This window comes from Pipistrellus hanaki (genome assembly GCF_964339955.1).
Source record: "Pipistrellus hanaki genome assembly, chromosome: 18".
NCBI lineage: Eukaryota > Metazoa > Chordata > Mammalia > Chiroptera > Vespertilionidae > Pipistrellus > Pipistrellus hanaki.
The window spans coordinates 17,195,761-17,222,392 of NC_140520.1; the positions used below are offsets into that span (position 1 = coordinate 17,195,761).

Genomic DNA, 26,632 nt, shown 5'->3' on the forward strand with positions numbered 1-26,632 from the left:
CCAGTAACCCAATGTAAATTCTAGAGTAATTACTTGACTTGAGACTTCTTTTTGGTGAGTTGACCATAAAGTGCTCTCAAGGTTTGGCTTTCCCCCCCACTAATTGTTTGTGAACACAAATCACCTTTCCAGGGCACCATTGTGGGGTCACCAGGGTAATGTGTGTCTTTCCCAAGCAGGCATGCCTTTGATTTTCCCCAGGTGCAGAGTTGCTCAAACCTGAGGAGCCATCCAGTCACACAATTTCAGGGTCCTAAAGGAAATTTAAACAGGCATAAATGAAATTCTGCTTGGGAACAGAGGAATTTGATTAAAAAGTAAAAATTATGGCCTAGAGAAGAATTTAATGGGCAAGATCATTTTTCCAAATTCAGTCTCAACTAGAACAGCATTGCCCCTCCTCCCACCTCCCCTGAAGCAGCCCTAGGGAAGTCCTGCTTTTACAGATAGCTCACTGCCCTCAGAAGCATAGCTTTGAGGCCACACAAAGGTCACGAGGGCCCCTGGGAATCATAGAGACGGCATTCACTGTTCTCCTGTCACAAACACTCAGATATCCTTCTGAAATGAGAGTTTGCCCTGATGTTTAGCATGTCTAGAAAAGGAATGTTCTACTTGGTGACTTTTTCAGGATTTTTATTTCTCTTGCTTTTCTTAGTATTTGTGAAAATTAGATTACATTGCTTCTTGGAACAGATATGTGTTCCAATGGATAATCCAGAAAACAAAGCAAAAATCTTTATACCCTAGATCTTCAACATGAGAAATTCCTTTTCCATACCTCTCCTGGCTGTCTATCTTTATTTTTATTCATAAACTCAGCCTCCATTGAAGTTTGCAGGGTGCCTGGAAATCCCTCCAGTCTTAACACAGCCAGATTCTATAGGCATACTCTGTGAGTGAGTCTTGGTTTCCAAAGTCTGCCCTGGTAATGTGGGTGCCTTCCTTGGTATATCTTCTGGTGAACTAGAACTTAAAGACAGCCATGTCTGTATAAATCTATTCAGTCTGTCCTAAATATTTAAATCATAAAGAATAATGGATCAATGTTAGACCTGGAAAGCACTCTATGGGTAGTTAATGCCAATAGCCCTTATTTAAATGAAGAAGATTTGTGTAAGTCTGGCGGGAAAAAGTTATAAGACCCATAGCTGACCTCAAGCTCAAAGTAGTAGATAGTTTAGTAGTAGGGCTTAAATTTAATGCTCTAAGTAGGTAATTCTTCAATAGTAGCCTGTACTATTTGGACTTATGCTACAGCATACTATCTAGTTTTGTTTTTTATCAGGAGATTTATGAATGCCTTAAAGATAATTTATAGGCAAACAACAAAAGAATTTTCAATTAGTACAGATGAGGACAGATGAAAAGAACTGAGAATATTTAACCTTGAAAGGCATACCTTCAAAAACATCTTGCGTCACAGGGGAAAATTGCACTCAGGTATTCTCCACTTCATTTGAAGACAGGGCAAAAGGCAATAAATGTGAACTGTAGGAAAAGGAACAGCAATTGGATGAGAGACAGAGCCACATGGCCGGTGAACACTGGAACAGGGCCGATGCTCGGCTTCCCAGTTGCCCTCCCCATGTTCTCTGGTTCTTATCACCTTTTCCCTGTGCTTGGGATGTGACATCTCAAGGCCCAAGTGGATGCGCCCCCAGAGATCCTGTCAGACTCAGAGATCTTACAAATCTGTCCACCAGGGATGTTAGAAACATGATAGCAGCCTTCCCAGGGCAAGCTGCCTGCATTCTCAGTGCCTCTAAGCTCCATTTCATTGAAATAAAAAATTTTAAAGTCCAAGTGGCAATTAAGGAATAAATGCCAAAGCTGTAATCAGTTAGCTTCCATAATTTTCTAAGATGCAAAACCTATGAACATCTCTCTTTAATCCTTTGATCTGTTTCTCCTGAATTGCTAGCTGTCTCCATTTCCTTGTGACCATTTCTCATCCTCTTAAGAGTGAGTCTTTGATCTGATCAACTTGATTGGGAGAAAGGAGAAAATGTTTTTCAAGAAACTATACAAGAAATGTATAGGTCAGTTGTTACCAGAATATGTAGCAAATTCCTTGAGATCTTAAAAAACTGAAATTCCTTATATTATCCTAGCAAGTTCAGTTTTGAGGACTTTTCTATAATAATGTGTTCAGGCATGTACTGCTTAACTGTGTGTCAGGCACTGTACTAAGTGCTTTACATGTAGTAACTCATTTAATCCTCACAACCATTCTTTGAAATAGGTGCTCCTTTTGAGGAAACCAAGACAGAGAGTTTACATAACTGCTCTAAGTCAGACAGGAGGGGGTGAATGGTCAATCGAGACCTGGGAAGGCTGGCTCCAGAGTACATCACATAAGCCCCTGCACTCTACTGACTCCAAAAAGAGATAATGGTAGGAAGGAGATCAGACTTTAAGGGAAGTGAAAGTTCTTTATGTTGCCAACTATAGTTAGAACGGATAATAACGTGGACCAAGGTCTGGACAGTTGCAAGGGGCAAGGAGAGCCAGCGAGTAGTGGGGTATCTCCCTCCCTCTCCAGCTTCACTCCTGACCACAGAGCCCCTGTGCCTTCTGGCTTCTGGGTGAATTGGGTCAATGGGAACTAGCAGGAGTTTGAAAGGAGAGGATAGAGATGAGTTGGTAGTTAGGACTGCTAAGTGGTCCTCAGAATACTTGTCCAAACCTCTAACTTGATTTATTTCTCTTACTTTACCTGCCTTGTTTCTGAAAGGTTTACTTCAGATGTCCCTAACTTCTAAGAATTCTTCCCAGACTTTGTAGGATACAGACTTTGTAGATATGTCTATTCAGTACTTTATTTATAAAAACAAATGCAAGTCAAACAAAGGTAAAAAAAAAATTACCCACAGTTAGACAGTGGCATTTATATGTTATATTTAGTTCTCATCCCTCCCCATTCTTGAGGTCGTTTCTTCATTCTAATTAGGAAAATACTAACAAATGACTTGATAATAAAAATGGAAAATATATAATAAAACTGGGAAAGGAAAAGTGGGAATCATCCAACTTTGTCATATTTTGTATTCCATTAGTGAATTAATAGTAGGCACAAGGGAGGACTTAGCTATGAGGATTTTAAAACAGGACTTAAATTTGTACAGAAGCTGCTGTGAAGATCCCTGTAATTTTTTTTTTTAAAGCTGCTGCTTCGTTTTCAGTGCTACAATCCTGACCTCTAGTGGTCATCCAGAAACAAAAACCAAAAGGTCCTAACTAGTAATGGTTACTCCAAACTCTGTTATAAAAGGTTGAACTTTTAAAGAGCCTACTTACAATATGAGGAGCGGACTAAGGCAAAATACTTTATTGGCTAACATATTATGATATTCGTGCCATAAGTCCTATATTTAAATGCAGCCAGTATTTACTTCTTTATATTTGCATGATAGTTCTCTTTCTTTTTTCTGTGGAGGAATGCATTACTTTACAGATCATGGAAATAAGGTATTTATCAAAGAGAAGACAAAGGGATTCTGTTCTGCTTATCTGATAACATGCTACATCAGACCCAAGTAGCTTTGAAACAATGATTTTGGAGTGAGACATACCGATACTGCATAGTCTCCTGATAAGATGCACAGACACAGCATTGTTTCTCTGGCATTTGTGTCAATAACACATCATAGCACCTAGCTGGTTTTATTCAGTGGTTAGAATGTTGGTTCAATTCTGGCCAAGGGCACATACCTGAGATGCAGGCTCCATCCCCGGCCCTAGTCAGGGCATCTGCGGTCAATGTGTCTCTCATATTGATGTTTCTCCTCCTCCCTTCCACTCTCTCTATATAAATCAGTGGGGGGAAAATATCCTCAGGTGAGAATTAACAAAACAAAAGAACACATCATCTAAATTTATTCATAAGGAAACATCAGACAAATCAAATTGAGGGACATTCTATAAAATAACTGGCTGGTACTCTTTTCAAAATTATGAAGTTCATGAAAGACAAACATTGAAAACTGTCTCAGATGAAAGAAGGCCAAACAGATTTGACAACTAACATTTATTTTTATTGATTTCAGAGAGGAAGGGAGAGGGAAAGAGATAGAAACATCAATGATGAGAGAAATCAATGATCAGCTGCCTCCTGCACTCCCACTGCCCCCTTACTGGGGATCAAGCATGCATCCTAGACACGTCTCTTACCAGAAATCGAACCTTGATTTCCTAGTTCATAGGTTGACGCTCAACCAATAAGCCACACCAGCTGGGCACTTTCTTGGTTTTGATAGTTACTCTGTGGTTATGTAAGGCATTAACATTTGATGAAACCAGGCAAAGGATATGAAGAAACTCTTGGTGCTATTTTGGCAATTTTTTTTTCCTAAATCTGAAATAATTTCAAATAAAAAGCTTTCAAAAATTATAAGCAGCCATTTATTTTGTTCACAATTTCTTAAGTCAGGAATTTGGAAAGGATTCAGCTGTGTGATTTATCTCTGATTCATGTGGCTTCAGCCGGGGCATCTGGGTCTGGAGGGGTCCCTTTCAGGGTGACTTTTCCCTCACAGGTCTGGCACCTGGGTGATCCTTGGCCTCTCTTTCTTATGGACAGCATCTCATCCTGCAGGCCCTTTGTCTTTGTTTGATTTATTGGAGCATGGGGGTCTGTAATCACACTTACGTGGTGACTGGCTTCCAAGAGCCAGTGCTGTAAGAGATGGGGCCTGGAGGTTGTCAGTCATGAAGGTCTGGGCCCAGAACGTTGGCATAGCTTCACTTTCACCACATCCTATTGGTCAAAGAGGTAGCATAGTCTGCCCAGATTCTGAAAAAGAGAAGTGTCAGAAAATTGTGACCATCTTTAAATTCACCACAGATATCTAACCAATGCTGAATTTGCAGTAGAGGTGGAATTAGAAGGAAAAAACATGGATTTTTTTTTTTTTTTTTTTTTTTGTCTGACAGACATAAATTCTAATTCTGGATTTACCAGTATGATGTTTTCTCATCCCTAAAGTGTTAGCAGTAACACATACGCTATAGAGTTGTTGAGAGAAATTAAGTGAAAAGTATATATGAAAAATAAGATCTGGTTGTTAATAACTACTTAATTAGAAACTTAATAATTGCTAGCTTTCACTGGGTATTTAACAAGTGCTCAATACATTAAAATGCTTTTTATTTGCGGTCTCATTTAGTCATTCTCCTTCCCGGGATGGATGTTCCGTGTTGGATGGATCAGAAAGGGCAGCACCCATCTCCTCTGGCTTTAGCCGTATTTGTCTGTGCATCTGCTCCACTTACCTTAGCCACTTCTGCTTTGATAATTTCTCCCGGCCTTCTTGTTAGGACTTCATGTTCACATGCTGTTGATTTCCCCTTTTGATCCCTGAGGACCGGGGTGCTGAGGCACACTTGGCACTTTTGACACCACCTTTTCAGCGTTTGTTCTCGGCGCTGTCAATGTCAGCTTTGACAGCATCTCATGCAATCTGTCAGCTCCCTGAGCCCACGATTACTTGCTCATCAGAACCCGAGGGTGTGCTGTTTCTGTGGGTGCTCTGCACTCAGCCTTCTTTTGTGCAGGATTGTTTAGTTGTCGGCCTCCCCAGGAACACAGCGATCTGCACTTTAGAGCAATTATTTCATTTGGGGCAATTACGTGTAGGCGTTCTTTAAGCGAACATTTTCCCAGGCTGTGACTGAATTTTGAAACAGCAGATTCCCAATCTGATCTCAGTCTGTTGTCACTGGAGGAAGGTGGGGACCCTTTCTTTCCACCACAAGCAGGGTTATTGCCTCACATCCTGTAAGTGGTCAACTATTTTTGTATTTTCAATATGGAGGAAAATAATAAAACTTGGTTTTGGTAGAAGTCACCTATTTGGTATTTTCACTCTCTTTTTGAAAAATTTACTTCCATTTAAATGGAAGAAATCACTTTAATCCTTTAGGAATTAGAGGACACATTAAGTAATACCCAACTAATTTATTCATTCATTCATTCGCCATTGAGCCATCATCTCTAACTTAGTGGTTAAAAGTGTGACATGTAGAATGGCACTACTTAGGTAGGTTAAAATTTACTTACTAGGTGTGTGACCTTGAGAATTTGACTTTAATTTCTCTAAGTCTTAACTTCCTGGGTGAAAAATGGAATTTAGGATTGTCATGGCATTAAATAAGGACAAATTTCCAATATAATTAATTCAGATCTTGGCACATAGAAATATTCAGTGGATGTTGGTTCTTATTTATTTTCTTGATCTTGGAGGTAGATCTTTTACTATCTTTATATATAAAAGCCTAAGTGACCAAGCAACCGAACATCTAGTCACTATGATACACACGGACCACCAGGGGGCAGACACTCAATGCAGGAGATGCCCCCTGGTGGTCAGTGTGCTCCCACAGTGGGAGCAATGCAGGGCTCATGGCTGGCAAGTGCTGCTGTGGTGGCACAAGCCTCTCCCAATCAGGACTGATAATGTGAACCCATAGGAAGTGCAGCAGGGCAGGGATGAGTGGGAGCCACAGGCAGCAGCAGGGGCAGCATGCAGTGTTGGACTGCTGGTTTGACATATCCCATGGGGTCCTGGATTGCAAGAGGGCACAGGCCAGGCTGAGGGACCCCACCATTGCACGAATCCGTGTGGGCCTCTAGTAATTAATAAGTGACCATAACATAGTAATTACTATTTTTGCTCTTAATAACTCTCCAGATGTTTTACCCTTTAAGTCCTCTTTGGAAACCTTATTTCCCCCTCAGTAGCAAACAGATTGCAGCAGATTACACATTCCTGCAAAAAGGAGGCACCTGGAAAATGTATAACATCTTTGTCTTTTAAAAATATGTTTCAAAAAATAAATGTCAGCTCAATTAGGCAGACGTTGGATCATGTAGGAGTAGGTGAACAGTTCCCGGTGTTAGAGGAGTGAACGGTGGTACACTTTGTTCATTTGATTATTGGGTGGGATGCTGAGGCCACAACTTGCAATGACTTCGTCACATCGTAAATCCATCCTATTTGTAGCTTTTAAACTGACCAAATGCTAACCCAGGGACAGTTTCTGCAATTTAATGATAGCTCTAATTATATTCCTGTGAAAATGTCTTATTTAAAAGAAAAAATAGATTTAAAAATATCCAACCTGAGGCTGCCTTTGTTATTCTCCTCTTAGAAAAAGAGGTTATACTTTATAGTGAAATGAAGATCCTGATAGATTAGCAAGATTTTCCTGATTTTTAAAAGCTCAGAGATCTAAAAGGATATTTGTTTTCATAGTCTGATCACACTGTTCTACTTTAGTTTAAGGCTGTGAAGTCTTTTACATTTTTTGTGTGGGGGATGGTTTTTTAATGGATAATGTCTAGAGCTTCATGTAAGCAGATACTGTAATACTTGATTATCCTGAACTTTTTAAAAAATATACTTTATTAATTTTTTGCAGAGAGGAAGGGAGAAGGATAGAGAATCAGAAACATTGATGAGAGAGAAACATCAATCAGCTGCCTCCTGCACACCTCCCACTGGAGATGTGCCCGCAACCAAGGTACATGCCCTTGACTGGAATCAAACCTGGGACCCTTCAGTCCACAGGCCAATGCTCTATCCATTGAGCAAAACCAGTTAGGGATATCCTGAACTTTTTAAAAGAGTTTACATTGATATATTTTTTTTCTGGTTATGGGCCAAGATTCCTATACATTTTATATATATATTTTTTAATCTATCTTCAATTTTATCAGATCTAATATTTTAATTTGGACAGCTGACCTTACAGGCTATATGTCCTAATCCTATCTGCTCCACACTTTGGTTTTAGTTTGCAACTTCTGATATCTATAGACTGTAATATCATATCACCAAACTAATTTGAATAAATTTTTCTTTTGGTGTTAGTGAGAGCTATTTTGCTTATTTAGAGATATATTTGGTGATGATTCTGTAATTGGTTTAGCTGGGTCCATAGAGAAGAGAATAAATTCCAGAAAGTTTGGGAGAGCTAATATAGTTCAATCATTCAGTCATCAAATTAGCACCTACTGTGTGTGTTCTACCAGCACTATATGGTGAAAATACCTTTACTACATGTTAGGCTTGGGGACAGAGTTGATCCTAGCCTGCTGCTAAATACATCTATACCCTTAGGCTAGTCAAGTTCATATGAATTATAATACATGCTGTGAGCATCAATGAGACTTCACTATTCCTGTGAATGCAGGGGTGGAGGAGGGGAATGTCTGAGAGGGAAGTGAAGAATACAGCAGTTGGTTGAACATGAGTGGCGTTTCCAACGAGTGTGCTGAAGAGACAGGGAAGAAAGACAGACAGGAGAAAGCTTAGGGTAGAGAAATGGAGAAAAGATAGGCTTACATTTTGAGCGGTGACTAGAAAAACAAGAACAGAGCCAGGTGGACTTGGTCCTTACGATAGGTGCATAAGCACTCAGGTTGTGAGAATTCACCACTGCCCAGCAGTAGTGATGTGGGATTGAGGGAGGGTGGGTTGAGGCGGCAGATTTTTGTCTCTCAGTCTGCAAGTTTTGGCTGCAGTGGGCAGCAGTTAGAGGGTGAGGATGCAACTTGAGGAAAGCAAAATCTGCTTAATTGTCACCCAAATTTTAGATCTTCGGTATCTTTTTTCCTTTTTCTAATTGGTAAATAGTCTATGGTCATTGCTTGCGTGGTAATGAACTATGTAAATAGGTTTTTTGTCTCCTGGCCTGATTACACTTCTGTTTTTAGTTTCTTAAAGAATTAATTGAGAAAACTCAAAACCTCCAACCAAATATTTGTTGTTTATTATTTTCCCTTCCACCATCATATCATATTTTTGGTGGCTGACGATGAAAGATTACATTAGCAAATTATAATAGGAATGCATTCTAAGTACCTAGTCCTAATGTTCACTTCTGATTTTGTAGATAGAAAAAAAAAAAAAAAGATGGTTTATTAGAAGTTCTTTGCATTGCATAATACATCTGATATAGTCCGTGTCATAAGAGCTGACAGGTTACATTTGTGACCAAAATGATGAGGGTGCATCAGATAGACCCTGGGATTATGGGAGATATCAACTCATAGTCACCTCCTACTTGAAAGACTTTCTCCTCATGTATGATGACTTGCATGGCAAGGAAACAGGATATTCTGCGACAACTTCATTTCTGATACTGTCATCTTGAGCATTTCAAATTCCCTCTTCTTGAATTTAACATCTCTTCAGAATGAATTTGAGCTCAGAGTTCACAGTTCAGCTCCAATATGGCTTCTTAACAAGCTAGTTAATTTATTTCTAAAGAAATACTACTCTGGTTTTGAGAAGGAAAAAAAGAAAAGAAAGAAGAGCAACTTGAGATAGGCCTAATTACCATCTCTAGTTGTATAAATACTACTTTAAAGCAAGAACTGAAACAAACAACAAAACAATAATCTGTAGTGGAAATTCTGTGTGAAGCTTACAACTGCCCCCATGCAGCTTGTCCCAGTTATCAGCAACACTATTTGTTTTGTTTTGCCTGACACTGACATCATACAGACCAGGAATTTCAGTTAATAATTTTGGACTTCTGCATTACTGCCATCTTGACCCAGGCTCTCGACTTTTGCAAGCCTTAGGCTATGTATGTAATCCAGAAATAGAAGGAAAATGATTTATGGTAAAAACAATGATTTATGTGAACATTCATTAAATAGCACCTCAAGTTTGCAATAAGCCTCTCAGAGAAAGAAAATACCTTTTTAAAAAAAATCTCATGGTTTGTTTAATGATTATTGTACTAGAGGCCTGGTACACAAAATTCATGCACTGGAGGGGAAGGGTCCCTCAGCCCAGCCTGCGCCTTCTCACAGTACAGGGCCCCTTGCTTGTTATCTCCCACCTGCTCGCTGCTCCTTACTGCTCAGCTTGCTGCTCCTTAGCACTACTGTGGAGGTGGGGGAGGCTTCTGCCACTGCCACTGAGCTTGCCAGCCATGAGCCTGGCTTCTGGTTGAGCAGCGCTCCCCCTGTGGGAACACACTGACCACTAGTGGACAGCTCCTGAGTTGAGTGTCTGCCCCTGGTGGTCAGTGCACATCATAGCGCCGGTCGTTCCACTGGTCATTCTGCCTTTTGGTTGATTTGCATATTGGGCTTTTATTATATAGGATGTGAAAATGATGTGTAGAGGTCTTGGGGAAATACTTAATAAAATTGTGGTAAATGTGGCAATGTTGACTTTGAATCTTTTTCTTTTAATTTCAGCGTTTGAATATAATCTTTCATGTAGCCTTGGCTCTTCTAAAGGTAAGTCTGTTTTTCTTTTTAAGTTACCAAACTCTCTGACTTCTCTGCCCTGGGAACTGGGCATAAGTCAATTTATAATCTCTAACTCATTTAGATTCTTAAACACACAGAAAAGATTTCATTGAGGAACTCTGCTCCTGTCCCTTCTTCCCATCCTCTTTTGTTGTTGTTTATTTAGAGTTTGTTTCTTTGTTTTCCTTATAATCTATTTAATCTTTCTGTCATAGCTCTCATTCCAATAATTAAAAAAAGGTTTTCATTCATATGAGTTAGATGATATAAAAGAAAATGTAAAAACCTGTTTCTGTCAAAATGATGCCCGTTTTTTTTCTCTCTTAAAATACGTCTTACCATAATAACATCCTTAGAGATAACTAAACATGTCATTGAATTATTAGAAAGCTTCTGTAACATACAGACTAAAAAGGAAACTGCTACATTTCAATTTGCAGTTCTTTCTCTGATAGCTAGAAATTTATAAGACACTTTACCAGTAGATTACAGTTATAATTACCTTGTTGAATTTTATATCAACATATCAATGCTGCTCTAATAGTGTGGTAACAGCAAGACATTTGCTGCAGAGTTGGTGAAAATAACCCAGTTGGTTTTTGTCCTTCAGTCAAATATGACATTTCGTTATTGAAAGTAATAATTACCTTATATATTAAAAGATGCAGCTTCACCTTTTCCCCAGTAAAGCATAGTGGTTAAAATCACAGCCACTGGATTTGGTTCTAATTTCAGCTCTAGTGACCTTGGGCAGATTAAGTGCTCAGACCCTGAGTTTTGAGATAATAATAGAAGCTAACTTATGGGATTATGATAATAATGAAATAAGATGATACCTAAAAGTTTCTAACATAGTGTCTAGAAAATTGTATTGCCTAATAAATGTTAGCTGTTATTGTGATTACTATTGTAGTCACAAGATAGCTCAGAATATTTTTCTAGGTTCCCCATCATGTTTCCAAATTTTCCAAAAGATAATGACTTGATACCTTTAGAGAACCCATTGATGTTTTAGGAGAGCTTCCATGCTTAGCCATGGAAGGCTTTGAACTAGATTCTAGAACAAAGGTGTGACATCATATGGGTCTGTGCAACTCAAAATGTAGGTTGCTGCTCTTCACCTAGTATTCATTTGTTTTAGTGAAGTTCACTAAAAGTACTTTAAATTGTCTGTTTAATAATTTTGAGTTTAGATATGAAGATTCTTATATGGAAGTTATTTTAGAAGTTAGGAAACTATGTACAACACCTTCAATAAAATAACAAATACATTTGTATGTATCTTTTAATGAATTATGAATCTCTCTACCTCTAACTTTTTATTTCTTGTCATTAAAAAATAACAACACTTTTTAAGATGCTTTCTGAATAGGGCTGGAATAAAACTTTTAGAATGCCTTGTGACAGTATTATGTACTATAGGTTGAAAACAGTATTAAACCATAAGTGTAAGAAGTCTAACAGAGTTCTGATTTTTCTATCATATCTAATTTAAAAAATATATCAGATATCCCCTCTTTCCCATGATGCATTTTCTCATTTTTGTGGTGACCTTTCTTTACTGGTACGCTTAACACATGCTTAGTCTGTCGTTTGTGGCTAACCCAGGCCTTTCCCTCTGGATATCAGACCTGTACTCTGTGTCAGCCAATATGTATCCATCTGGTAAGTTGTCTTCTAATTAACAGGTATTTTTGGCCATGTTAACCTCTATATGACTATGTAGAGGATACTCTGGCCACTGGGCAGAAAGGCTTTTATACCTTCTCTACAAATAACGTGGCTACTCATCTGTTATCGCCTTGGAGAATTTGACCAGATAGAGAAGATAAAAATGGGAGCTTTCTCACTGCTACTGGCCTATATTTCTGTCACTTTCTTATGTGAATCCCGGAGCTGACCCCACATAGAGACAGTGCAGATCGGAGAATTGAAGTAGACTTGACTGAGCTGATTGCCCCCATCTGTAAAAAGACTACTCCAAACACATATGACACTGACTTTTAGCTTCTTAGCTAATATGCCAGATAAAAGACTATATTTATTGGGAGTGCCCGGCTAGCTCAGTCAGTAGAGCATGAGACTCTTAAAAGACTATATTTATTTATTTATATAAAAATAAAAGTAGGGATAGTTCGAAGTGCTTATGCTTATGGACCCAGTGGCAGAGAGGCTTCTGGTTCCTCTGAATTAGAAGTGTTTGTTGGGATGTGGGGAATCAGAAAGGAAAGTATCATTTCTGAGCACTTATTCTGTGCTAAGTGTTACCCTAGGTTTCTCATTAGCACACAATAAATGTCCAGAGAAAACCATCAAGTTCTCTCCCTGAGTTGAGACCTAAGAGGACCCAGGCCCCAGGGTATCTAAAGTCTTTTGGCTTAATAATGCAAAGCTGGATTTGTAGTGTTTTTAAACAGCTTCTTCCTTGCTGATCATGTTCATTCCCCTGGTTTTATCTATAAACTAGAGGCCTGGTGCATGAAGTCTGGGAGCCTTTGACTCAGGGGCGGGAAGTGACTCAGTGATCAGGGGAAGGTGATGCCCTCATCAGACCTCTGCTGCTGCCATTGCCAGCAGTGCAAGCCTCAGCTGGTTGTCTGAGCCTCGGGTAGCCCTGGGTGGTTAGGCAGCCACCATCCAGGCTTGCCTGTGCCTCGGGACAGCTCTGGATGGCTGGGGAACTGAGGGAACTGAGGGACTCTGGTGGCAGGCACCCCTGCGAGGCTGAGGGGACTGGGCGCTGCCATCTTGTGGCTGTGGTGCCACCATCTTTGAAGGTATGACAGTCAATTAGCATATTCCCTCTTTATTAGATAGGATGTTCATTCTTCTTTTTATATTTAGCCTGCACTCAAATGTTTGGCAGTGGATTTAATAAGTCTGTTTAGATGTTTCAGAGGCACATCAAATCCAAAAGTCAAAACGAACCAATATGCCCTCCCAGACCTGTTCCGCCTTCTCTGTCACGTTCCCCTCAGTAAAGGCACTCGCTGCCCAGCAGCTCAAAGTAGAAGCCTGGAAGCTATCCTCGCTTGTCCTCTCTTTTTTAAATCTCTGGCATCTCAGTGGATCCACTTAGATGAGAATGTGGGGCTCTGAACTCTCTGACCTGGACTGTTGCAGTGACCTCTTTCAATAAGAAATATTGGACACCTATCGAGTGGAAGGCACTTGGCTTTGGCAATAAAGTATTGATGAGGACAGACCCCGTATTCATGGATTCTGTGTTCTGATGAATGAAAGATAGCAATTGCACAAATGTAATGACTTTAGCATTGTGTTTGTTTAGGTTTATCAGGGAGAGAGATGTTGGTGCAGAGGGAGAAGAGTCCTCTTTCTTTGAATTAGCTTGTCAATAAAAATGCTCTAAAGGGTGATATTTGAGCTGAACACTGAATGAAAAGAAGTAGCCAGCTCTGCCAAGAATCTGGAGAATGAGCCTTCTAGACAGAAGAAGCAAATATAAAGGTCCTACAGAGGGTTCTCTATCCTTAAAAAAGGAAGAACGCCTTTGTCTGGAGTGCGATGTTTAAGAGAAGTTGGTGGCTTGGCTTTGGTTTTAGCAGTGGAGCTAAGAGAAGCGGACACTGCTCCTCTTCCAAATACTTTTGGCCATTGTCCAGCCCATTCCCACGTGGTTACCATTCGTGTCCTTTTAAAACAAATTTTGTTATTCACTATTCAGCAAATATTCACTAAACACCTACTTGGAGACAGACACTATTTTATATGCTTGACTAGATTAGTGAAAATACTTGCCTCGATGAAGCCTGTGTTATAGCACACAGTTAATAACCAAGGAACATAACAAGTATGTAAATCATGTATATGAGAAGCAGTAGTGCTGTGGAAAAAGGAAAGGTTCAGCAGGGTAGAGGGCAATTGTGGTCGGTTTACCATGTTAAATAGGGAGTCTGGTTCACCAAGTAAGGGGCTGGAGCGGAGGGGGTGGGCAAAGGCTTGAGGCAGTGAGGGAGGGAGCGATGCTGATGTGCACAGGAGCATTCCAGGTGGGTGGAAAGCCCTGCCCAGGCCGTGTGCTCTGAGAAGGACTATGGGAGGAAGGTCAGAGAAGTACCTGACCTCCTGATTTAAAACCTTTCAATGGCCTCCCACTGCTCTTGGGTAAACTTCATTTTATAATGGGACCCACAAGGTTTTCATGGTCTGTCCAAGTTTAGCCCTCTTCTCATCTCCCCCTTTCCTCCCTCTCACTGCACTCTCTCAATCAAGTCATAATAATCAACTATCTCCAAAATCCTAGGGCAGGAATCCCTCCCATACCAGCAGGATAAATAAGAGGCAATTAAAACAATGAGGGTTCTAATTTTTCTATACCTTTGCTAACCCTTATTATCACCTTTTTTATTATAGCCACTCTAGTGGGCAGCAAGCAGAATCTCTTCTCGGTTTAATTTGCATTTCACTGATGGCTAATGATGTTGAGCATCCTTTCATGAGCTCATTGCTATATGTATATCTTTTTTTTTCTTAGAAATATCTATTCAGATATTTTGTCCAATTTTTAATTGGGTTATCTGGTACTTTTTATTGTTGAGTTTAAGGGTTCTTATAGCCTTCTGAGTTTGCAATGAGTTTACATATTCAGCTAGTTTTGTAACTTCCATGAAGGAATGCCTGTTGTCCTGTTGGTGGCAGCAAAACACCACTTCTTTAAAAATAGAAGCTACTAATCCAGCATTTCTGGTTCTGTGACATTGGAATTCCTTTATATTGGTTTCCCCTTCCAACATAATTTAAATGTTTAGTTTGTTTTAACTTTACTCTAGTGTAGCTTCAGTTTGATGATGGGTGTAGTTTTAGTATGCTATCTTGTAAATGCTAAAACAGCCAACAAACACAAATGTGGACATTTAAAGTTTCAGAAATAATGCATTTTATGGATTAAAGATCAATACTAGAAAGAGTGCATATCCTCATACTACCATGCAATGTATTACAGAACACCTTGTAACTGTGGAAGGGATTTCTCATTATTTGTTTCTCATGAACCAGTCCAAAATGCCAGGATGGGAGGATAGTTGACTAAACATGCCATGTTCCAAGTTGTCAGTAATTAATTTAAACTTAATGTACCCTAAGTAATATGAGGTCACTAGACAGAGATTAAAAACAATGAAATCCAATGTCCTTATTGCTCTTTTTTAATGAGAAATCACAGTACTTAACACAAACTTATTCAAGTGTTTCTTCCCCTTTTTCTTAAAAATCTCTCTCCATTTTTGTCCTCCTCTGCTCTGCTCCTATCTTTAATGAAACTATAGTCTGCTTTCATTCTAAGGCTAATTTTCCACTTGCATCCTTCATCCCAGTTTTCCTCCTCTCTTTGGAGAAGCCTGTGAGGGTTGGTTAGTTCACTTACCCAACAGAAAGACATGCAGTAAATGCTGCCCAACAGTCCTGGGTCAGGTGGGGAGCGTGTGGAGAGGAGTCTGTGGGCTCAGGTTGCCCTGAGTCCAGTGAAGGAAGCAGCCCAGTGGACAGTCACAAGTCTGTGTGATTGTCCTGGGCTTCCAAGAGGGAGTCTCAGGAGCCCAAGGACAGGGTGCCAACTTTATTCTGGGAGGACCAAGAAAGGATTTCCAGGGTGACAACTAAACTTTGCAGAGGGCCTTTTGGGCAGAGTGAGCACCATGAAGAAGAGGCACGAGAAGAGTGGCCAAGGCAGATGCTTTGCTCTGGTGCATTCGATGGTGATTCCTGGGCAAGGTTCAGAGGGCTTTAATCACATATCTGCCACCAGTTTACTGTGGGGTTTTAATCAATTCGCCTAGCCTTTCTACACCTAATTTATTTATTTATAAAATAAGGAATCAGGAACATATGGTTTCCAAGGCTCTTAATTTTTGTCTTGCTAACTATCAATCTATGCTAGATGTGTGTATGTGTATGTTCACCCTGTAATTATCATATTGATTATTTAAATGCTTAGCTGAAGTTTATCTTTGTCTCTTAAAGAGTTTGCAGAGCAACATAATAATAGTAAGAGCAAAAGAATATCCAGTCCATTCTAGTTAAAAATAATACCAGTAAATTATTCTCAATCCCATTTTAAAAGCCTTTTAGCACCATCCTTGTGTGTGAAAAACCAATTTGTTCTAAATTAGTGAAATGTTGCTGTGACTTGTGTGTGTGTGTGTGTGTGTGTGTGTGTGTGTGGCTGTATATAGAGTGCACACACCACTGTACTACCATTATTCTTACTAAATATTTCCAGATGCTCAAGTAATATGTTGGATCCATGTAAAAAAAAAATTTGATGGCTGTAATCACTAATTAGATAATTGTGTAGCATTTACCATCTGTGATGAGCTCTCAAATATGTTTTAAGAATAGTTAATAAATCAAATTAATGGTAGTACAATATATACTTTTTAGCACTTAAAATATGCCTGGTGCTGTGCTAAGCTCTTTAAAGGTAATCTTCATGACCTTTGTTTCGGGTGTTTTTTTTTTTTGCTTTTGCTTTTATTGTGATGGCCATTTTAACCATTTCTAAGCATATAGTTCAGTGACATGAAGTGCATTTACATTGTTGTGCAGTCATCACTAACATCCTTCTTTAGAGCTTTTTCATCTTCCCCAATTGTAACTGGGCCCATGAAGCAATTACTCCCCATTACTCTCTGCTTCCAGCTCCTACAGGTAACTGTTTATTTTACTTAGCATATTGTATGACCTCGAATTTTAACAGTAATCCTTTGAAGTCAGTATACTCATTTTACAAATGAGGAAACTAAGGCTTTAGAAGTTAAGTAACTTGGCTACAGTCATTCAGTGTCAGTGATACATAGTACTGGGCCTGTCTTGCTCTAGAATCCATGTCCTTAACCACTAAACAAAGATGTGTGTGTGTGTGTGTGTGTGTGTGTGTGTGTGTATGAGTGTGTTTTAAACCTTATATTCACCCTGTGAAGAGACAATTATTCCCACTTGATACTTAGTTTCAGTAGTTCTCACTCAAAAACCCATGCTTTTTCACTCTTAAATTGTAGTCAGATCAGCTTCAATTTCACAAATTCATGTTGCCAAGGTACTATGAATGAAAAGGAAGTTTTATATCCAAGTTTTTGGAAGATTGTGTAGGGGAGGAAAAGTTTTCTTTAACCCTTTTAAGATTCCTGGTTAGATCTATAAGTCAGGTGACAAAGACAGATTAACAAGGGAAATGCATACAAATTTAAATAACATATTTCATGTGACATGGGAGCCTTCAAAAAGGAAAGGAAGACCTGAAGAACTGATTAAACTTGAGTGTTTTGATGTCAGGTTGGGTGAAAAGTGGATAGTTATGCAGAAATATGATAGGACAAAGGGGATACAAGCTAAATATAATAGACGAGGGGAAATTTTGCAAGGCTTGTTTGTTTATATTCTTCTCTGTATTCCCCTGTCTTGGAGATAAGGATGTTTCTTTCCTTCAAGTATAGGGATGGCACCTCTCACATGAGGGTCTGATGACCTGCTTCAGGGGAGAAGGACAGAGGAAGGTCAGAGAAACCTTCCCTCATCTCTCATTTTCTTCTTCAGTTTAAAATATTCAATATGCCCAGGTACCATGTTTTGGTATAGTGTGTTCTGAACCCCATCAACTTCACATTTAAAGATAGTTGTTGCAATTTCAAAATGTCACTGGTTAAATAGAACAGAAGCAGAGCCAGAGCAACTCTGGAGCTACTGTTATATAAAAAGAATTGAATTTAGATTAATGAAAACAAGATCACAATCAAGAATGATAGGCGAAATGAAAATATTCTTTGCTTTTGTCTAACTAGAAAAATATTTGATTCTTGAGTTTTGCGTATCCGTTTCTTCTTTCACAACCTGTAAGATGTATGAAGTCATCCCTGAATCCTGTTTAGTGCCCTATTCAAACTTTATTTCACTCTGACCAATCATTGTGTGTGAGCTGAGCATAGGGCGATGTTATCAGGAGATTTTTGTCAGAGGATGTCACTGCCCAGTAAGTTTTTATGACCCTTTTTATCTGCAAGACTTGCCAGTATTGCTTTTCAGCATGAAATAGACTAATTTTGTTCATTTAAGTGCTGACAGGGTTGATGACTCGCTGTGGGAATTGATTGATATTATCACAATAATATAACCCGTCAGAGGAAATTCAACTGAAGCATATTAAAATTTATTTGATACTTGGTTTATGCTAGGTTGAGAAAAAGGTGAAATACGCTCCTTTTACTGGAAATACAATAATCCCAAACCTCATAGCCTTACTCTCCTCTCCCCCCCCCCCCCCCCCTTTGTTTCTTTCCTGTAACTAAGGCTATAAGGTTTGGGCAAAGCCAAATGAATTTAGAATAAAATGTTTTATTTGTAACATTTATAATCTTGATTAATTAGGGTATAGGCTAAACTGCTATTTAAAAAGAGAAATAGCTCATGAAAGAGAAACCATAAAAACAAAGTGGTTTAAATTAGTTTATTTCTCTTACACCTACCAGTCCAAAAAAGGAGAGCTGGCCCCAAAAGGCAGGCAGCTCAGCTCCATGACATCACTCAGGGACCTCGGTTCCATGTGTTTTTGCTTCACCATTTCCTAGAATGTTATCCTCATGTGCATGGTTAAAACTAGATCAATGCCACATCAAGTTCTAAGTCAGAGGAAGAGGGAAATTTTAAGCAAAAGTAGAAGGCAAGCAATTTCCTTTTAAACAATGAGGAATTTGACTATATTACTTTTTTTTTTTTCATATTCTATTGACAAAAATGTTGCCCATGGCCACATTTAACCTGTAAGGAAACTAGTTAAAATTAATATGTCTATGGAAGAAGGGGACAGTTTTTTAGAGAACAATTAGCAGTCATCATAATTGGCCCCTCGGGCCTTTCAGTATCTGTGATCACCTTTATTCTGGCACATAAACACTTCATCCTTCCCAAGGGAGATGTTCAAAGGCCTCATTCAATTACCTCATCTGCTAAAAGTCCAGGGTCTCTGAGTGAGGTACAGTCCTGTGTCTCGGGTCTGGGATGGTTCCTCAGAGCCCAGTGACAAGGTTCTGCTTTTATAACTGGAATAAAAGCCCTCATTTGGAAAAGGGAAGAATGGGAAACACCCCATCATTAGTGGTCCATGGGAATTTACAAGACTCCTGCTCTAGCAGTAGAGAAGGTTTTTGGTTAGCCCACCTGGCTGCCCTTTGGTTCTAAGCTCTAGAAGCTACACTGTTACCCATTGTCCTTTGTGGTGGCATCTAAAGTTGGAGCTAAAGTGTACACCCTCCTTGGAAGCTGTAAGGTTTTCAAAGCTACTTCCTATTTGTGGAGAGTTGAAAGCCTGAGAGTTGTTTTAGTGCTCAAATTAAATATGTCATTTTTTAGGCAAGCTTTTTGATTTGGGTGGTGGTGGTGGGGAATTTCTCCCCCCGCCCCCCATATTTTTGTAGGCTTTGGTTCTTTAGCTTCTAGTTAATTCATTGTGAGTAAACAAATCCAAAGATTTCTTCTAAACAAAATTCTTAAGTCTTCTTCTTCTATTTGTTTGTCTTTTTTCAGTGGTCCATTCCCTTCATCCCCCATTTTATTTTTAATATATTTTTTATTGGTTTCAGAGAGGAAGGGAGAGGGAGAGATAGATAGAAACATCAATGATGAGAATTATTGATCGGCTGCTTCCTGCATGCCCCCTTTGGGGATCAAGCCTGCAACCCGGTATGTGCCCTTGACCGGAATTGAACCTGGGACCTTTCAGTCTGCAGGCCGACACTATTCGCTGAGCCAAGCCATCTAGGGCATCCCGCCCTTTTTAACAGTGGTTATCCTGAGGCTGCCACAGCCTGGGCAGGAAGGTGACACTCTAATTTGATCTTTGCCTCTTGGCTGACTCTGTTTTGGCTGAGATGTTTTAGAGATAATTTGTGAAAAAATGTAGAAGCTATTTATCCTTCTTTTTGGGAGATAAGCTAGGTTTTTCAACCCTGAGGCCTCCAATCATTATACCTGATCAGTTTATATTATAGACTACTTTCCAGCCACTTTCTCTGGAGTGACAGGTATCACAGACATATACATGGTCTACTTTTGAAGTTACCACAGGTAACAGTTTTCCCAACATCATGACACAACATAAAAGGGATCACCAATTTTCCAGTCTGCAGTATTTGTTTTCTCGCCTTGTCTTTCACCCAACCACAAAGCCAAGAAGCTAATTTTAAATTTTAATTTTGGCAGCAATATCTGGGTACCAATTTCTGTATTAGAGGATAGGCTAAACTGTTACATCAACCCAAAACACAGTGGCTTAAATAAGAAGGAAGGTGGTTTTTTTGGTTTTGTTTTGCTTTTTGTTTTGTTTTATGTGACAGACTGTAGAGATAGGCCTGTGCTCCAGGCCTGTATGCAGCTCAGCTCCATGAGATGTTTCAGGACCCAAGTTGCTTCAGCAGGGTTTTTCTAACTCAGTGCTATTGATATATATATTTTTAAATATGTTTTATTGATTTTCTTACAGAGAGGAAGGGAGAGAGATAGAGAGATAGAAACATCGATGAGAGAGAAACATCGACCAACTGCCTCTTACACACCCCCTACCGGGGATGTGCCTGCAACCAATGTACATGCCCTTGACTGGAATTGAACCTGGGACCTTTCAGTCCGCAGACCAACGCTCTACTGCTGAGCCAAACCGGTTTCGGCAGTGCTATTGATATTTTGGGCAGTAAATCTTTGTTGTAGGTGACTGTCCTGTGCAGTACAGGGTGTTCAGCAGTTATTCCTGACTTTTGCCTGCTAGCTGTCAGTAACTTCACTAGTTAAGACAAACAAAAGTGTCTCCAGGCATTACTATATGCCCCCTGGTGGGTAAAATCATCCAAGGTTGTGAAATATTGCTTAGAATGTCTTAGAATCATCTTTATTTATGTAGTCAAAGCAGATATTAATCCACAGTGAAGAGGAAAAAACAACAACCAATCAAAATAGGCCAGATGTCATAATAAGCAATGCCACTAATATAGTAATTATAACTTTATTCCATATGTTCAAAAGTTAAGTTAAAAAATGTAAGATATAAAATAGAGCCAAAATTGAATTTTGAAGTAGATTTTTTTTATTGATTTCGGAGGGAAAGAGAAAGGGAGAGAGTGAAGGAAACATCAGTGATGAGAGAGAATCATTGATTAGCTGCCTCCTGCAAGCCCCCTACTGGGGATTGAGCCAGAAACCCTGGCATGCGCCCTAACCAGGAATTGAAACGTGACCTTCTCGTTTATAGGTCAATGCTCAAACCACTGAGCCCCACTGGTTGGTGGACCTTCTGCATTTTTGCATTGCATAAATTCACATTCCAAAGAAAATAATTCCTAAATTTTGTCCTAGCTCAAATTCCAATGTATCTTTAGCCACACTATGGAAAACCTTCAGAGGCCTTTGATATTTCTTTTTTGTTATCATTATTTTTATGTGGATAAGGTATGGTTATGTACAGTACACCTTGAGTGGGTTCCATCTACACCAACAACGATCTGCATGTCTATACATCATGTCCTTGATTATTACACTTTATTCATCTTTTCATTCTCCCATCAGAAGTCTTTGAGCTAAACTCTAGCACTGTGTCCTGAAAGCATCTTTCTATCACAGATCACGTCCCTTTTCTCTGTTTACACAGAGCCTTCCTAGCCCCTGTGTTCTCTTTTCAAGGATGGTTCTTGACTCTTCCTGCCAGAAATGAGTGCCTGCTGCACACATGCCTTGTACTGTCTGCTTTCTGTCTGGGAATTGTCTTTCAGCCTCTCTAAAAATCTACACATTTTTCAAGTCCAGCTTAAAATCTGCATATAACTTTTGACTCCCCCCAAACTTAACTACTTATAGCCTACTGTTGACTAGAAGCCTTACTGATAACATAACAATAGATTAACACATACTTTGTATGTTATATGTATTCTATACAATATTCTTACAATAAAGTAAGCTAGAGAAAATAAAATGTTATTAAGAAAATCATAAGGGCCCAACCAGCATGCCTCAGTGATTAAGAATCAACCTGTGAATCAGGTCAGGTTTGATGCCTGATCAGGTCACATGCCTGGGTTGCAGGGTTGATCTCCAGTGGGAGCAGTACAGGAGGAGCCAATAAATTCTCTCTCATCATTGATGTTCCTATCTCTCCCTCTCCCTTCCTCTCTGACATCAATAAAAATATTTTTTAAAGAAAATCATAAGGAAGAGAAATACATTTACAAATTTATTGAAAAATCCACATGTAAGTGCAATTCAAACCCATGTTGTTTGAGGGTCAACTGTAAATGTAAAACAAATGGAAATTGGAACTTAATTCTTTGGTTAATTTGTTTATCTAGCCTGGCTAATCCCATTTCAAACATCTTACCCATTTATTTATAGTTTTTATCTTCTCTAAATGTAATGGCTTGCAGGGGAGACATACGGAAGTGTCTTCTGCTTACCACAGTGATTTCCATATCATTTTCTTGAGTTTGACTTTAATCCTATTATAGTGAACTAGAGGCCTGATGCATGAAATTCGTGCAAGGGGCTCGGTCCTCACAGCCCCAGCTTTGTCCAGAAGGTCTTCTGGAAGGATGTCTGGTCTAATTAACATATTACACTTTTATTATTATAGATTCTGAGCATCTGCCCTCTTGGGCAAATAAACTTGTCAATCGGATGTTTTCTTAAAGGTGTATTTTATGTTAATACTAATTCTAGGTGTATGTTGGTATTGTTTAGAAATCTTTGTTTGAGAACTTTAATAATTTGAATTTACAATACTCACTATTTATAGGAAAACACATTACTATTTCCATGAACATGGACTTGGTTTCCATGTAAAATAGGAAATATTTTATATAGCACTCCCCTCCCCAGTATATTTTTCACATTAAAACTCAAACTAAAGCAATAACTCTGGACTTCTCTTTGTGTGAAGTCCTTGAGTCTGTCCATTGACCGATCACAAGGGAACTAGCCTGTACTCCCCAAGTCAGATATTCTTATTTCCGAAGCATCTTCCACCTGATGTTGAGCATAGTGCTGAATAACATTGAGTTTCATTTATTTTCTCTTGGCTTTGACATTGTCTTATTATGTGTCAATATTTTTCCTCTCTTCTTTTAGAAATCCCTAAATGTTGTACTTGCTTTTTTTTTTTTTTTTTTAATATTTTTTCTTACTAATTTAGATGGTAAATAAGAGAAACACACTTGCCATCCCCTACTTTAATGCATGCCTTTTTAAAAATTAAGCCTTGCCTGGCTGGTGTGACTCAGTGGTTGAGAGTTGACCAATGAACCAGGAGGTCAAGGTTCGATTACCAATCAGAGCACACGCCTGGGTTGTGGATTCGATCCCCAGTTGGTGTGTGTGTGTGTGTGTGTGTGTGTGTCTGTGTGTGAGGCAGCCACTCGATGATGTTTCTCATTGATGTTTCCATCTCTTTAGCCTTCTCCCTCAAAAATCAATAAAACATATAATAATTAAGCCCATACTTTAATTCTACTTGTAACTCACTTCTTCATTTGAACATCTGTCATTTATTAATTTACTCAAAATTTATTTAAATGATCTATGACAGCCAAAATTGGTTTGGCTCAATTGATAGAGCGTCGGCTTGGGGACTGAAAGGTCCAAGGTTCGATTCCAGTCAAGGGCATGTACCTTGGTTGCGGACATATCCCCGGTGTGGGGTGTGCAAGAGGCAGCTGATCGATGACTCTCTCTCATCGATGTTTCTAACTCTCTATCTCTCTCCCTTCCTCTCTGTACAAAATCAATAAAATATATATTTTTTAAAAATAAATAAATGATCTGTGACTAGGAATTGTTGGTAGTGAAGGTGCAAAGATGAGTATGTTGTAGTTCATATGAGGGGCTCACAGAGAGATGGAGGAGACAGACAGGGATACAGGTATTTGCTGTGGAATTGTTACTGCATGGTCATGAAAAGGCATAGGATGCAGAGTCAGAGGAGGGAGGTATTGGCAGGGATAGTCTGAAAGAGATCATGACATTTGCATCTTGAAAGATTAGCAAGAAAAAGACAAGGAATGATATTTTGGGTGACGAGAACAGCATATGTGAGGAGCAGAAGCATCACCAAACAGCGTGTTTGGGAAGCGCTGAGAGAATGCTGCTATGGTGTCAAGATGACAGTGTAGTTGGAAAGGTATGTGAGGTTTAAATTGTCAAAGGGTGTCATGGTTACGGTTGTGTGCTAATCTTTGAACCCGTGAGCCAGAGGGTACCTTCAAACAGTTACACAGTCAGGTCCGGTGTGTTTAAGGAGACAGTTTTGAAGATAGTGAGAGGGAGACTGAAATGTGAGGACTGGTAATGAATATGGAGACTGTTAGGAGAATAGCCCAGTGGAGAAATAATTAAGGCTTCTTTCACTAAGGCTGCAAAACAGAGGTGCGAGGGAGGGCCAACTGAGCAGCATTTCTCAGGTGCCGTCAGGAAGACTTGGGGAGAGTTAGATGTACCGGACAATGTGCACTAAGGGTCATTGCTGTTCTACACTTTTCTCTTTCTCTTTCTCATCTCTTAAGCCAGGGTGACCCTAGAAAATCGAGTAGGCTACCAGATCAGCTACTCCTTGGGTCAGCTACTGCTTGGTTCAGCTTAATGTATTGTGGTTTGAAGTCTATTAATAGTCTTTCTGAGAAAGTAATCAAACCAATTGATCTTATAACCAAACTTTGTGCTTCAAGTCAGCAAGTCTGAGAGAGTCACTGTATTCATATATAGGGGTTGTTCATAAATAGGGGTGTTCATATATAGGGGGTGTTCATATATTGGGGGTGTTTATATAGAGGGGGTGTTCTGTTTCCTACATGATGTGCCCTTCCCTGACATGATAAGGAATATTATCTCTGGCAGTTTTGTTCCAATGAGCTATATAAAGGAGGACATAATAAGCCACAGGTTCTTGGAAAGTTGCACAAAGATAGCAAAGAACTGTTTTTTTCCTTCATGAGGCTTCTCAGGTTCAGCATAGCTCTGTTTCTATGGCAACCACATAGTCCAGGTTTTTGTTTTCTCACATTTGACTTATTGAAGAGTTTTATGGCTTATCTACCTTCAGTCTCTTCCTCTCTTAAACTCCCTGGCCCTCTCCTATGCTGCCAGATTATTCTTTTTAAAGAACTATCTTCATTGTATTTGCCTATCTGACATTCCATTTTCATCGTAATCTGGCCTCAAATGTACCTACGGGGCACATTATTACATACTGTCATATAGGCCCCTTAATTGTCCTGATCATGCATCTTGTTTCTCCATAAAGCCTAATACCTTTGAGAACAGAGATCCTATCACATGCTAGTGTTATATTCCACCCAGCAGCAAGCACAACTCCTGGCTCATGGTGTGCACATAGAGAGGCGAACATGTTCTCTTTTGCTCTTTGTCCCTGGGTTTATTTATTCCTCCCTATCCCCACTAGGACTGAGGGCTGTTTCTGGTTGTTTTGTGTTAATTTTTTTTTTCCTTCCTAAAGTAGTTGATGGTTATTTAGCACATATTATCCAAAGCTTGCAGGACATTTTAAAAACCAATATTATCATATCTTTACTTTTAAATATAGAAGCCTCTCTCTTCTTTAGCAAAAACCACAATGACCAGCTACTTGCATGTCTAAAATGGGTTCTGCATTTTTTCTGTGGCCAGTCATTCCAATGGTCATAGATTAATCATAGCCTTTTAGAAGCATAACATTTGGTATTAGTCATGGCACTACTGCAGGTAACCAGGTAGACCAATTTAGTTGGAGTGTGCTTTGTTTCTTTGATGTGTCTAGACATAGGTTCAGAGGGAGAAAAACAACTCAACATTCATGAAGGATATATTCCAAGATGCTCTTGAATTTCCCAATTTTTTAATATCACTATGATTTTTAACTCATTTTACTTATAAAATGGAGAGACGATATCCACTTTGCCATCAGAACATATAAATAACAGAAAACAAAGATTACAAGCTAAGCTTATTGATTATTTACCACATGGACGCGAGTACTAATTCATTCCTCTGCAAGCCTACAAGTTACTATGTTGTGACCTTGTGGGATCTCTCCGGGAGAGCTGAAGGAATAAATATTAAATCTTTAAATTTTAAGAGGTTACTTTAGTTGACTTCCAGTTGCTAAAGAAAAGAAATATTTAAAAAGGCCCTGTAAAATAATAATATTTTAAATTAAAATTAAATAAACGAATGGAGGAAGTTGAGACAAGAATCCTATTTTATGTTTATATTTTCTTTAATAATTTGTTAATAAAGCTCTCTCTCCTCTTCCTATGAGTCTTGCCCTGATATTTTCTAATTGGAAAGAGAGATAAATACTCAGGAAAGAGTAGACATGTT

At 39.1% G+C, this 26,632-nt stretch overlaps 1 protein-coding gene across 4 annotated transcripts in view; it reads left to right on the forward strand.

Annotated features, from left to right (window-relative positions):
- The window catches only part of RABGAP1L (RAB GTPase activating protein 1 like), a 367,897-nt gene that overhangs the window by 239,927 nt on the left and 101,338 nt on the right, over positions 1 to 26,632 (forward strand). For all 4 annotated transcript variants that reach the window (XM_084865199.1, XM_084865197.1, XM_084865196.1 and 1 more), the window contains exon 18: positions 10,220 to 10,261. In XM_084865199.1, coding sequence (XP_084721325.1) covers positions 10,220 to 10,261 — 42 coding nt within the window. The remainder of the gene's footprint in view (positions 1 to 10,219; positions 10,262 to 26,632) is intronic.